Source organism: Paramisgurnus dabryanus, chromosome 6 (genome assembly GCF_030506205.2).
Source record: "Paramisgurnus dabryanus chromosome 6, PD_genome_1.1, whole genome shotgun sequence".
Taxonomy (NCBI): Eukaryota; Metazoa; Chordata; class Actinopteri; order Cypriniformes; family Cobitidae; genus Paramisgurnus; species Paramisgurnus dabryanus.
Window position 1 is genome coordinate 27,517,978 of NC_133342.1, and position 15,408 is coordinate 27,533,385.

General features: G+C 37.5%; 1 protein-coding gene across 2 annotated transcripts in view; it reads left to right on the forward strand.

Annotated features, from left to right (window-relative positions):
- LOC135766910 (cadherin-18) overlaps positions 1-15,408 on the forward strand; it is a 156,613-nt gene that overhangs the window by 109,900 nt on the left and 31,305 nt on the right. For both annotated transcript variants that reach the window (XM_065276414.1, XM_065276413.1), the window contains 3 exons: positions 1,384-1,503; positions 14,662-14,829; positions 15,134-15,321. In XM_065276414.1, coding sequence (XP_065132486.1) covers positions 1,384-1,503; positions 14,662-14,829; positions 15,134-15,321 — 476 coding nt within the window. The remainder of the gene's footprint in view (positions 1-1,383; positions 1,504-14,661; positions 14,830-15,133; positions 15,322-15,408) is intronic.

Below are 15,408 nucleotides of genomic sequence, written 5' to 3' on the forward strand. Positions count from 1 at the left end.
CTTTAATCTTCCTTTTCCCTCCTTAAACATCAAAGCGATATTGTGCATCATTGAAATATAATACAAACATCCCCACTGAGCTGGTGAGCTCCCTGACTCCACGCATCCGCCTCTGATGGATTAATCACTAGCAGCATTGATAAAGAATGTAGACCTCTGGCCCTTTAAGAGTGGCAATTTTAGAGCTACAGTAGGTGCATTTCCTCCATTGTGCTTAAGTTCTCTTCTTTTATGAATGTGGCTCAGCCTACAGTGATGCTTTCTTAATCATCCATACCCAACACTTTATATTTGCATTAGATGCTTTAAGGCCTGAAGCAGAAGCTTGTGACAGGTGAATTCAAACCAGTGAAGGTCAATGAGGCATGAGATGAATCACTTGAATAAAAAGGAGAAATCCAATGTGTTTGAGAAGTGCACAAACTAAGAAAATGTAGCATACTTGTGACATGCACGAAAGAAGACAGGTGCAAATCTTTGAATTAACAAGATCATTTTGGATTCAGTGTGAAATGGCTGAATAGGAACCTGCTATATCAATTATGTAGGCTATATGCATCACCTCTTATGTTTGATGGATGTTTGCATTTGCTGACTTGCATTACAATGTTATTTTTGCTTTAAGTACGCTACTGTTTAGTATTGTTTGCTTGAACGCTTCCGTTTTAAATCATAAAGACCTTTCTGGTTGGTTAATAACATCAACATTAACCTATTAATCATATTAATATGTTGTAGGAGGGAGCTAGAACAATATAAAACTTTCACAAACACAATTTCAACGATTCAAAATGTTATTGTTATCGACAAAATTACCCAGATATACATTTTTCATATACAAGGTACAGGATTTCAAGACAAATGAAATGTAGTGTAACATACATATACACATTTGTATTTGTCAGACATTTGCCCAGGACAAAGGATCACATGCTGCTGCAAGAGATAATAACTGACATACATAATGAAACATACAGTACAAGAAATTTGAACTCTACATAGTACACAATACATACACCACATTCCAAAAGATTAGGACTTATAATACATATGTATTTACAGATAGTGAAGGTTGAATAGGTGGGTCTTAAGCCTTGATTTAAAGTGGTGAGACAAAGTGCAATGGGTAAGGAGTTCCATAGTGTTGGAGCAGACAGAAAAGGATTTGCCATTGCAAATATCTATCAACACTTTATTGTGATGCATGTTTCCCAACAGACATCATCTACTGAGAGTTGACATATAGTTGCAAATTAATGAGAGTTAGTTGACATTGAGTTGCAAAGTAATTCATAGTTATTGGGATGTCGAGCTATCAAAATAAAGTGTAAACATTTTGCTTAATACTAGCAGAAAATAAGGAAATCGGTTTTGTCCAAACAGGAACTTCAGTATTCCAAGTCACTGCCACAGATGCCGACGACCCCACATATGGAAACAGTGCCAAGATTGTCTACAGTATTCTACAAGGGCAGCCTTTCTTCACTGTTGATCCCAAAAGTGGTAGGCAAATGCTTATATTACTGTACATCTAAATGACTTTTATCTATCTTTGTAAAACATCAGTTCCGGTTCTTGATTCTGATTGGTTAGTAGCTTAACCACTTCACCCATTGTTTATGTGTATCACTGCAGTACCCTCAGCAACCACACTTAGCAAAGTAAACATATGTGAAGCTTTGCTGTTGATGGTCGTTCAGGGACTATTTTTTTTCAGTGGAAGGAAGGTGTTTAGTGATTTTACTTCATGTTGCATTGATAGATATATTGTTTGCCTTATTATTTGTATGGTGTGGTAACCGTTTTATAAAAGCAATAAGTTACAAGAGGCATGCAGTGCTGTATTGTGAATAAGTTGCCTAGCAATGTCCTTCAGTCGTGACTTATTCACAGAGCTGGAAATAGCAGAAATTCACTGCACTGTGGGGGGGGGGGGTAAATAGGTTTAAACTAATATTACAATTTGTATGTTTTTTCCTAAGTATGTTTTCTTGAGTATACTTTTAACAATAAATTAGTTCTCAGGTTAAAGAAAAATTGATATTTAGTTCGTATATATTTTAAAAGCCATTGTGACTATAGTCTGATGCATTATAAAATAATAGTTGCAATTCAAAAAACTCATAATTTTTAAATCATATGAAGATGAAGATGTGATGGAACTCATTTTTAATTCCACCATTTCAAAAATTCTAACCAGTTTAAGGTTGAACTCTGTTTCCCATTGACATTAACTTCCTGCACTCTGTCCCCCGCTTTCCCCCATATTCAGCCCTGTGTATTCACAATACACCATAGCCTCAAGTAACTTTTTGCTTATATCTGACTGAAATGAGCACTTCTGAAATTTTGCTTAACAATTTATGATAATTTTTGGTTCAAAGCTTTTCTACAAAATTTTTGGAGAAACATCAGAGACAAAATGATTGCGACAAAATAACCCCATTACGTATCCTCAGCTTTAAAAGAGCATCTCTGAGCAATAAATGCCATAATTACATTTTGAGATGCTGTTGATTATTTCCAGTAGAATGTTTTCTGACGGTCTCTGTGAGCTTGAATAAAGTCATCAGTAGATGAATCACTCCACAATAATAAGCCAAAGAAAATGCAGATACAGTTTCTTCATAAAAAACCATTCTGGCGCACAAAGGAACCCCCGATTTATTGTGCTTCTCTCTTAAAGGGCCCTCAAATTGTTGAAAAGCTTTCATACAGTACATGGTGTTTCTTTCTTAAAAAAAAAGAAGTATTCAAAACCCGTACATGCTAGTAACATATTCTTTTGTTGCCTTGACATTCAGATCTAAATCAGGATTCAAAAAATGTATTTGGATGCATGAAAGACAGATGGAGGGACGTGAGTGTTTATTGCTCTCATGAACGAGATTTGGACTCTAGGAAATTCCAATAAAGCATGTGGGAAAAATCGCTTTCTCAATTGTATCTCAAAATCAATTAAACCTACATTCAGAGTGATGAATATGGATGGTTTGCTTCAGAGACTCAATGGTACACTCAATTACTCCCGCAAAGCCCGGGTGGATAAGCAAATCATTTTCTTAATATTATCAACACATGATGGAATTGTTGGAGTACAGCACTGCTTGACCTGATCTATGCTGCGGTGAGGGAAAACCTTAAACTGTCCTACTTGTTATGATGTACCACTCGCCTACAGTACATATCCTTTAAGTTAATGCCCCTCGTCAAATTTCCACTTTGTGCTTAGTAACCATTTGGTTCAATTTACACAGTGGTGGCGCTTGTATTTCTCGAGTTGAGTTCGCCTGGGGTGTTTGTCCCAGTTTGAATGTGCCAACCTGCGGTGTGCTTGTCCCAGGATGAGGTCTATTTGGTGCAGGATAAATGTGGCTGATCTTACCTGCTTTGTAGGCATCCAAGCGTTCAGGGGTTTTGCGTGTGTATGTGTGTGTGAACCTCCGTAAAGGGTAAGATGGTGAGCAGCATCTGTTTCAGCTGTGTATACGGTTGTTCAGTTGTGCCCCGTAAGCATCAACAGAAGCCGCTGACCTGTAAGACTCAGCAAAGTGCCAATACACACCTCCATCTCTAAGATATCCAGCATGAAACCCAGCCAATTTAGATAGGAAAGCTTCACGGATTCTCCGCTGTGCCTTTATTTATTATGTGCAATTGCTCATTAAACCTGTCTCATGCTGGGGCCTTTTGGGACTTTTGTGCTCCTCCACTGAAGCAGTGGATCTCTGATGGCAGTTTTTCTTCAAGTGCAAAAGCTCAGAAATTGGACAATCAGTACAGTAATCCCCCACGCGGTCACTCTTTTGACTATCTTGTTTTACTCTGATCTCTTATCCCCTGTTTGCGGTATCACAATAAGGTTTTGATGGGATTAGGATGCCATTTGATAAAATTTTAGCACGTTGCACTCTTGCATATCTGTATTACTTCCTCCATTTAACACATAGAGTAGCATTTGTATATGTGTGATTGAATCATTCTCAGATAATCCTATACTTCAGGTTTACAGTAGAGATGCACCACTATTACATTTTTTTACTGATAACGATAGCCGATTATTCAGACTGATATCTGCCAATACCAATAGTTTGGTGGTTATATTTATATATATATTTATAACTTGCATTAATTAAATTCTGAATATTAAATTTTCTGAACGTTTTCCATTCATATATTGACAATTAATTGTGAACATTAAACTATACACAGAGCTCAAATTTATTGAATTTTCCTGTTCTCCTTTGAGTGACAGGATACACTCACCTAAAGGATTATTAGGAACACCATACTAATACTGTGTTTGACCCCCTTTCGCCTTCAGAACTGCCTTAATTCTATGTGGCATTGATTTAACAAGGTGCTGAAAGCATTCCTTAGAAATGTTGGCCCATATTGATAGCACAGCATCTTGCAGTTGATGGAGATTTGTGGGATGCACATCCAGTGCACGAAGCTCTCATTCCACCACATCCCAAAGATGCTCTATTAAGTTGAGATCTGGTGACTGTGGGGGCCATTTTAGTACAGTGAACTCATTGTCATGTTCAAGAAACCAATTTGAAATGATTCAAGCTTTGTGACATGGTGCATTATCCTGCTGGAAGTATCAGAGGTGGTCCCTTTATGGTGGTCATAAAGGGATGGACATGGTCAGAAACACTGCTCAGGTAGGCTGTGGCATTTAAACGATGCCCGATTGGCACTAAGGGGCCTAAAGTGTGCCAAGAAAACATCCCCCACACCATTACACCACCATCACCAGCCTGCACAGTGTTAACAAGGCATGATGGATTTATGTTCTCATTCTGTTTACGCCAAATTCTGACTCTACCATCTGAATGTCTCAACAGAAATCGAGACTCATCAGACCAGGCAACATTTTTCCAGTTTTCAACTGTCCAGTTTTGGTGACCTTGTGCAAATTGTAGCCTCTTTTTCCTATTTGTAGTGGAGATGAGTGATACGCGGTGGGGTCTTCTGATGTTGTAGCCCATCCGCATCAAGGTTGTGCGTGTTGTGGCTTCACAAATGCTTTGCTGCACACAGCTGCTATCAGCTTTAATCAGTCGGCCCATTCTCCTCTGACCTCTAGCATCAACAAGGCATTTTTGCCCACAGGACAGCTACATACTAGATGTTTTTTACTTTTCACACCGTTCTTTGTAAAGCCTAGAAATGGTTGTGCATGAAAATCCCAGTAACTGAGCAGATTGTGAAATACTTGGACCAGCCTCTGGCACCAGCAACCATGCCACGCTCAAAATTGCTTAAATCTTTCCCATTCTGACATTCAGTTTGGAGTTCAGGAGATAGTGCTGACCAGGACCACACCCCTAAATGCATTGAAGCAACTGCCATGTGATTGGTTGATTAGATAATTACATTAATGAGAAATTGAACAGGTCTTCCTAATAATCTTTAGGTGAGTGTATATTGGCAATGACTATCGGCTGTTTTTGAAATATTAGCCGATAGCCAACAGTGTATAATTTTCTTTAATCGACCAATAGCCTACAGATTATCAATGCATCTCTAGCTTAACAAGCCACTTCTGCTCTGTGGGAGAGTGTTAAAGGATTAAGGATAATGTCCCCTTGGAATTATAAGGTTCTATCTGCGTTCTGAGCAGTTTTGAGATATTGAGCTTCAAAGTTTTTGCATTACATATAGAAAAACTTACATGGGGAAGAAGTTTCTTTTAAACATGAAAATAACAGGGACCCTAAATGCATTCTAAATATTCAATATCAAAATCCTCTCAAATTTCTAAATGTGGATTTTTGGAAGGGGTCAAATGCAGATAGAACCTTCTAATTCTAAAAAAAAACACTTTTCGCTAAGAATTATAAGGTACTATCTGCCAAAACATTATTTAAACATTAAATATAAAATTAATGTTGTAACAATTTTTTAACATGTGTTAGAAGGTAACATTTTAGTCCTTTCTATGACATTTTATATTTTTATTTTAGCACTTTTATCTCTAAAAGTCTGATTTTACATTGCTCCTTTACAACATTGCTTCTTCCCTCTTCTGCCTCAGTTTCTCTACCATCCTCCTGTATATGTCGGGTTCATTACAAAATAGACAATTTTGTTTTAGCATGTACCATTCCCTACTGAAAAATCCAGCTAAGACCAGCATAAGCTGGTGAGCTGGTTTGAGCTGGTCTCAAAACTTGGTTTTAGCAGGTCTCCCAGCTTGGTTTTAGCAGGTATTGCTGGTGTAGTAAGCTGGTCTAGCTGTGTTTTGGTCACTTTTTAAGCTGGTGGGTCAGCTGGTCTTCCAGCATGACCAGATAAGTCCAGCTAGACCAACTTAAAAAGTAACCAAAACACAGCTAGACCAGCTTAAAAAGTGACCAAAACACAGCTAGACCAGCTTAAAAAATGACCAAAACACAGCTAGACCAGCTTAAAAAGTGACCAAAACACAGCTAGACCAGCTTAAAAAGTTACCAAAACACAGCTAGACCAGCTTGCTATACCAGCAATACCAGCAAAAACCAAGCTGGGAGACCAGCTAAAACCATCTCACCAGCTTAAGCTGGATTTTACAGTATGGTGAACTTGCCTAAAATTCGGGATGTCGATTTAAGGTTTCTTAAAAACTTTGCGTTGCGTGCCATAATCCTCACAGATATTGTGTGTCTGTGATTTTTCCTGTCGTCAAGGACAAAGCCAGCAACACCACATATAGGGACAGTTTCACAGACAGGGATTAGACTAGTCCTAGAATAAAATAAATGTAAGAGCTGTCAAAACTGAAAACAACTTGCACTGACATATCTTAAAATACATCAATGCCCTTTGTTTAGCCTCAAAATGCACAAAAGTAATACTTTTAGTAAGGCATGTTTGTTAAATATTTTCTAATGAAATTAAGTTCTAGTTCTGGCTTAAGTTAATCCCTGTCTGAGAAACCACCCCATAAAGTTGATCCTGATTGGTCCCCTTCTGTGCATTCGGAGTGCTGATTAGCTCACGCAGATAGAACCTTATAGAGCCAAGTTAGAGTTCGATTTTGTAGATAGAACCTTTTTGTTTTTTTAATAAAACGTCCCAAAATGTACAAAACTTAAAATAAAACATCACATAATGTAAATAAGTTGTCACAGAGTAAGAATATGTGAATAACTCAATTTTGACAAAAATGTCAGATAGAACCTTATAATTCCAAGGGGACGATATGTCTCTGGTGGAGGCTCATCTCTTCTCTGCTGGGCTGCACAGCTATAAAACTGTTTAAGTTGATCTTTAGATTTAGGGATAGTACATCATCATCATCATCTTCGGCTTACAGACTACACTGCTTTCTATCATTACTATGTAATGATGTTAACTGGGTCATGAACAAAAGGGCATGCTCATTTAGATCGCTAACAAGTGGTAGCACTTTTCTTCTTTAAATTTTTAAGAGGGTTTATTAAGGCATTCAGTGCTTTTGTTAGTGTTACCCAATTACCCAATTTTTATTTACTTCAAATTATTAGAATTATACAGTGGCACAAAATTATTATACGTTTCTTTGTCTGATTCTAATTGTAGTATAACATAGCAAAGTTTGCCTTGACTTAATATTCAACTGACTGTCTTTGATTTTCACAGCAGTGTAGTTGGCAAATTTGTTTTTCTCTTCCTTTAGAGTTAATGCCTAGGTGAGAAATTGCCCCTAGCTACTGTTGCCACCCATCCATCTCTATTAAAGTATAGCGCTAATGTGCGTGATTGTGTCTGATCCTCTTAGCGGAGATTTACTCCACACCTTTGTGCACTTGTTAGACCCATTTAACTGTGTGTGATGCTTAAACCAGCCAATGTTTTACACTTTCACTAGAAAGAGCTGACTATCTGTTGTTTAATAGAAAATCAACCCACAATACAAAGGGAAGGGCTTAGCTGTTCTGCATCAGTGTCTGTTTCCGTTTGCTTTATTTACTCCCCGTCTCTGCTTTCTGGCTACTAGCTGAATACTAAGAGCCTGTTTAACATGAACATTTGACTTTTTTTCGCTGTGTTGTCTGCTGAAATTCCCTGTCCTGGCAGGTGGTGTCTGCTCTCAGTGGGCTGGGTGCAATCTCTGTGACATTCTCTGGGGCTCAACACTGCCGTGTGTTTATTTGTTCTGGCGGATTGAGGTATCTGTTTGCATATTTTCTCATACTCCCACTAGTCTTGTCCATTTAAAAAGGGAACATTGCTTTTTTAAATATAAAATCAGTCGGTCTCACACTTTTACACATCACATGTAATTTAAATCCTTCCTTTTAATTTCTTCCCTCAAGCTCACAGGTTCTCTGTGTTCCTTACTATGGTTGTGGGCTTGTAGATGCATGCAATATTTATTGGCATGTAGGCATATGTATGCTTATGGAGTTCAGTTCATCTGGGGTTTTTGTTTGTGTTCATCTGTGAACACAGAACACATTTTCGTCATCAAAAGAGTGCATGCATACTGTACGTTCACTGCTGTATTTTTTAAACCCCACGTACATTGTATGTGTTCTAGTCGTGTATGCGCATACAGGACAATGTAACATGTAGCCCAGGAGATGCCTTGCATTTTCAATCGTTTTGTTCAGAAAATTTTATTATATTATTGTATTTATCGTATAAATATAGTCATACAGTAGTTACGTATGTAAGTTTTGTGCTTGTCTTGCAGCTTGACCCAGCTTTGGTTGGACATTTATTTTTAAAGGATAATTCCGGTATGTTTTTGACTCGTTTAGAAGCGTCTCTTGACTGCTTCAGAATGGAAGTCAATGACCATGCACAAACATGTCATTAAAACAACACTTAACGTTCATTTTCAAAACTGTACTACTCACCGAGTGGTTCGTGGTGTTCGTTGATGATTAAAAACAAATATATTGGCGCAATGTATGATTTCAATCCGTGTTATTTGCTATAGTGGAACTATTTTTTCAGATACCTCACAACCGCGTATATATTTCCGCTCTATATTTGAGTCTGAAGCGTTAGCACACTCGGCTTGCCTGTCACGCGTCCTGCGAGAACAGCATTAGTGAAACAAAACACAGGAGCAATATTTTTAAGGTAGCCTAACATTTTCTAACAAACAAACATTCCCGTATTAGAAATAAGCAGCACAGTAATTACTGACAACTTAAAGGGTAGGCTATTTAAATAAAACAACGAAAATAAATGAACGAAATTCAACAAACTGTAATAAAACAGTAGCATACTTTCAAAATCAAGTTTATTTATAACACTTACACCATCCAATATGTTTTTTCATCAGCAGAACAATACAGAAGATATTTAGCAGAAACCCCAGTGCTCCGTCATGCAAGTCAACCGATCCGCACACTTTAAGAGCTAAAGCATATATATCCAATACAACAGTAATCCCCCATAACTCCGTGTGACATATTGACGTCTTGTGAAGCAAATCAATCAGTTTTTGCAAGAAACTGAATGTTATTTACAACACTATTAGCGTGAATGCCAAAGCAGGAAGCCCTCTCCGTTCGAGGCGATCTCTTCTACTGGTGGCGTTTGGTGGCTGTTGGCTATGGATGTTGGTCTCTCTGCGCCACCTATAGAGCGGGAGCGTGAAGCGCACTTCCTGCTTGGCAAAAGCTCTGCATTAACGCTGTAAAATATTTATATATATATATATTCGAATCTCAAAACTCGAATGTCAACCCACGGAACGAATATTCGAATATTCTGGTCCAGCCCTACAAATATGGGAAAATTTTCTTCTGAGAGAAACCGAGCGAAAAAACTACAACCACATGTAAACAGACCCTTTTCTGTTTCCCGGCGGCGGAGTGATATATCAGCGATCAATGAGTCTTCCAAGCGAAGTCAATGGAATTTTACAAAATGCCAAATAAAACACGACAGAAACTGTATTTCGCTACACAACTTGTTTTTAATCATCAACGTACACCACGCACCACTCGGTGAGTAGCACAGTTTTGAAAATGAACGTTAAGTGTTGTTTTAATGACATGTTTGTGCATGGCCATTGACTTCCATTCTGAAGCAGTCAAGAGACGCTTCTAAGCGAGTCAAAAACTCAAGACACGACCCATTGTCAAAATGTCTGTGTCCATCACACTGTAGTTCATCCAAAACAAACCAGAAATGAGACCCAAAGTGTTAAATACCGGAATTATCCTTTAAGTTTGTTTTTTTCATAAGGAGAATGGTAACCTTATCCTCTTATAAAAATGGTACAAATGAGCAGTACCCTTTAAAAAGGTCCAAATATGTATCTATATGTTCAGATATGTATACATGTGGTTCTGTATCAGTATGTACTTTAAGATACTAACATGCACTAATGCAAGGTGTACTTATGAAAGGGTAGTGACTACTTTTGTCCCTTGAGAGTGAAAACTGAAAGGCATTGAATATTTACTATTACATAATGAACATGCATTGGCCATGTTTTTACTTCTGTGAATGCCACAGGATCTTCATTACCTTCCATAGTAGCCGAAAGTAAAAATTTTCAGAAAAACGTTATTTTAAAAGTAGGGCTGGGCAAAATAAAAGTATTTTTTGCAAAATATATACGTTTGTGATGTGTGTAAATATTATGTATATTTAAACACACACACATACATACATATATATATACATTTAAGAAATGTTTTATTTAAATATAGTTTTTTTATTTATATATAATTTAGAATATATAAAAATAGAAATAAATATATATATACACATGTAAATGTTTCTTAAATACATACATGAATGTGTGTGTATTTATATATACATAATAATTACACACAGCGCAAACTTATATGTAATGCAAAACATTACTTTTATTTTGTATGAGATTAATCTAGATTAATCTATGCCCAGCTCTTTTTAAAAGACAGATGTTTTAGACAAAGATATATTTTTGCTCTGGTCAGTAACTCACAAGCGTGGTCTATCAATGCCAGGTGGACTTTTGAACAAATGTAAAATTACATCAATATAATTTTACTTTGAACCAGTAGCGAATTATTAAATTCAACCCTGTCAGCTGGGACGAAAGTAACACACAGTTGGGTCAAAAGTAACACAACAGAACCAGATAGATTATTGTGATACACTTGTTTTTAGTAAATATACCGTAAAACTTCAAATAATAGCCCGGGCTTTTATTTTCCCAAACCTATCATCACACCAGGCGTCTAAAAGAGACAGGCGTCTATAAGAGACAGGCTTTTAATTTAATTGTTCCAGCATGACAGCAGGAGGTTACCACATATTACGTTTTATTTTTAATTTGAATGTGTTTAACAAATTAGTTCGTGTAATAACAACAGTCTTAAATTATTGGCAGTATAAATAAAGCAAACAATGATATGTTGGCGTGAAATCTTACCCAGATACAACAGTGCTATTTTCTGATTGGCTATTGTGTAGCCTCTTTCTTTTTTTTGTATTGGCTCGCTCGACTAGAACTCTATGGAAGACGGGCTTGATAGAGAGAGAGAGCAGTGCGGCCAGATACATTTTAGGCGCTGCAGCATATTAAATATGATAAATAGTGTTTCCGCGTGAGAAATACAATGTGTGGCAGGAGTGCATGCATGACAAAAGACTGAAAGCCCGGCTATTATCAGCGGCCCCAAAACACTACCGGCCCACCGGGAAAAGTCCTGACTCTCCCGATTGCCACTTCGCTACTGTCATCATCACCTCAATCCTGGCGACGAAGCTTGTTGTGTTGTCATAGTGATGAGTAATGGAACGACTGCGTCTGTCACGTGACATCTACCGGTAAGCAAAAAAAACTTTAGCGTGTTCAATCTGCACCATAGAACTGTCTTAAACAGACTATCTGACGGGTTTTAGAAGATTAACAACCCGAAACTAAAAAACAGACCAGGCCTTTATTTGAGACAGGCGTTTATTTACCCAAACCTGTTGTCACACCAGGCGTCTAAAAGAGACAGGCGTCTATTTGGGACTCGGCTATTATTTGAAGTTTTACGGTACATGACTATGACCTTGTTAATATTAGGGCCGGGTATCGATTCAGATGTTTCAGATCAATTCGCTTTCAATTCGCAAGCTATCAGATCGATTGTCGATTCTCAATTCGATTCTGATTCTCAGGTCGGTTTTTATACTCGATTCTCAATTTAACTCAATGAATATAGATTTAATAATAATAATAATAATAATCTTTATTACGGACACTCTCTCGGCCCATAAAAAACAACAACAACAAATGTACACACAAACACACATACCTTTACATTTACTCATGTACATATAAACTAAAACGCCAATGATTCCACATAATACAAATACTATATTTATAAAAAAGAACAGTAAACAGAAGTTTACAAGTGGGTAATTAATAAAAAGAAATTAAAAGCCACAACACTATCGTCGTCGTCTTGCTTGCGAAATCAAAAATGCTTCCATACCTCTGACTTTTTATGTGAATGTGGCATCAACGTCGATGAAGCACATGAAACCGCCATTTTAAGCACCGAATGAATGAATGACAGGCACGCCTCTCGCTCCTTGGTAACATCGCGCAAGGCAAAAAAGAGGGTGACATCTAATGTAGAAGACTAGTAATTAGATTAAGGTTAATTTTACGTTTAATGTTTGCGGAAATAAATATGAAAAAAATTAGTTTCATGCTCTTTGAGAATTGATTTTGAATCTACCACGTAAAAAAAACGATTAATTGAAAAATCTGCAAATATATTTTAATGCAATGTAATCATAATGTAATTTAATTATTTTTGCAGTTTTATCAAATGTTTCAACAGAAAAAAATTCAACAGTGTGAACAATATGAAAATCAAATCAAATTAGAATAAGATATTTTTTAACATAATGCAACAGTATAGACCCTTTTACAGTCCACGTGATCAAATAGCCTGCGCGCGCATTTTGGCAACAGAAGTGATGTTATTCCCCAGTGGTTCTAACGTGTTAGCAACTCAGAAAGTTTATTAAAACGGTTTCCCAGCATCAAAATGTCTGGTTGTTGCATTTGGTTGCACTAATATCATATACTAATATACGTATATATGTGTCTGGCCACTTTATATTTGGCCATCTGCTAACGTCTTCTATCCACTCCACTATAGTACGCAGATGTGGTAGCTTTGTTGAAAAAGTTGATAAGTCAACTTTTTATAATAACTTTTTCAGTCTGTGTTGCTTCACTGCTGATTCTTACCATACTTCCATTACCAAACTGTGCACGCATATGTTGCCACGTCATCATTGTGTACAAACAGTAAAAGGGTCTATTAGCAGCAGGACGAAAGTAACAAGTGTTGCTTTCGTCCTAACAGAAACCTCTTATTTTGAAAAACTCCGAGAAGTCAAACTTCAGGATGTGTTACAGCACTAAATAACCTGTAGATGTATCAGTGCTGTAACACATGAAATGAGGAACACAACGCGTTATAAGAAAAAATTACCGCTTTAGGAATTTACTTATCATGGAGCAAACAGCATTCTGGACCTACGCGCGCAAAACGATGGCGAAATAATGTGATATTATTTTGGAAGAACTATCCCCCCTGTAACAAATTTTACAACTAAAATAGTGCTTTTGTTTAGTAGCCTTATTTTTCCTGAGGTTTAGTTACACATAATTTATGATAAATAAATATATTTTATAATATGTGCCCCCTGGCACAATGGCCCCCAGTTTGAGAACCACTGGCTTAACAAATGCACATTAACATTCAAGGTTGTACGTGCAATTGATTAAAAAAAGTGTGCAGTAAAGACTAAGCTACAGGGCTTGGATGTAAAAGCAATGAACATTTTTACTGAGCACATTCACCAGCTCTCACATTAAATATATCCTCTTGACAGAGGCCTTGTTGTTTCAAATGATGATGTCAATTTCTTATTGTCTTTAAACATCTCATGTTGCCGGTTTGGAGCACAGGAGCTTGAACATATGTGTTGATGGCTGCTGCTTATAGCTCAGCAAACATTACCATAGGATCTAATGCCATAAAGGGGCACAAACGCAAATTCACATTGCAAGCTGTTTTGCTCTCAAACCATCCTTGAATTGTTTTTCTCTTTTGTCTCTTGAGGGGAATGGCTGGAGCAGATGGTCGACTTTGCAGTGGAGCTGTGAAGTATACAGGAGATGATGGCCAGAATTCATTGTGCCAGTGTGTGTATGCGTGTGCTGGAGTCTCTTATTACAGCACACGCTCATAGTAGTTGGTCAAGGGTCAGTCCGTACAAGCTGGTCTGTTGTCAGGCTCAGATTGGGTTAGGGCAAGACAGAAGATAATCGTTGTTTTTTCGAGCTTGTGGCCTTAATAACCAGGGGTCAGTGATCTGCAATGTACACATGAGATTCTGAATACGTACAGTAGTATTCCAACATGTGGGAGTTTTATTGCTGGAAGTGCCAGGAGACATAGCTGGCGATTTTACTGAAGGAATAATTCACTTAAGAATTAAAAAAATCTGTTATAGTTTACATTTAACTTTTAGGCTCATTTAAAAATTCCCACATGAGGAGATGAGGACATTTTCATCTTCTGACCTGTAAGCTCATTCTGACTGTACTTGCAAGAAATTTGCAGGAAATGGAAATATCACTTTGAACATGCAGTAATAGGATGTGGGTTATGTAGGTCAGCGAGAGCTATATTTACACGTTTTACCCCTGGGTTACAGGTGTCATCAGGACTGCGTTGCCAAACATGGACAGAGAATCAAGAGAGATGTACTCGGTCATCATCCAAGCCAAAGACATGGCCGGATCTGTAGGGGGTCTGTCTGGATCCACCACCGTCAACATCACACTAACCGATGTCAATGACAATCCACCCAGATTCTCACAAAGTACGATTCCAGTCTTTTCTAGTTCATCGTGGAAAAGTGTGGATTTTATGCATGCCTGTACTACAGAAATAGTTTAATCCCTAAATCCCTTTGAATATACTGTGATGTCTTTTTCCAAATGGCTGCATTCATTTCAGCTTTATTTATTAAAAGTAAACAACTTTTATTGAGCAAGCTCGAGTTGATCTCGTATAAACCTCTTACAATTAGCTGAGCGCAAGAAACATTTTTTAAACTGTGAAATAAAGCTTTTTAATTGTTTAATAAAATCCAATCTGTTTTGTTTGTTTATTCTCCACTTCAGAGAACTATCAGTTGTACGTGCCAGAATCTGCTCAGGTAGGAAAAGCTGTTGGGAAAATCAAAGCGAACGATGAAGACATCGGCGTTAACGCTGAGATGACATACAAAATCGCCAATGAAGAAGGAGCCGCCATGTTTTCCATCTCCACTGACAGTGACAAAAAAGAAGGGGTCATTTCCCTAAGAAAGGTATGGACTAGACTTTCACCATTTTCATACCACTGATAACTTGAGATTTTGGGTTCTCCTGCCAAGTAAATTCATGTCTGATCTTCC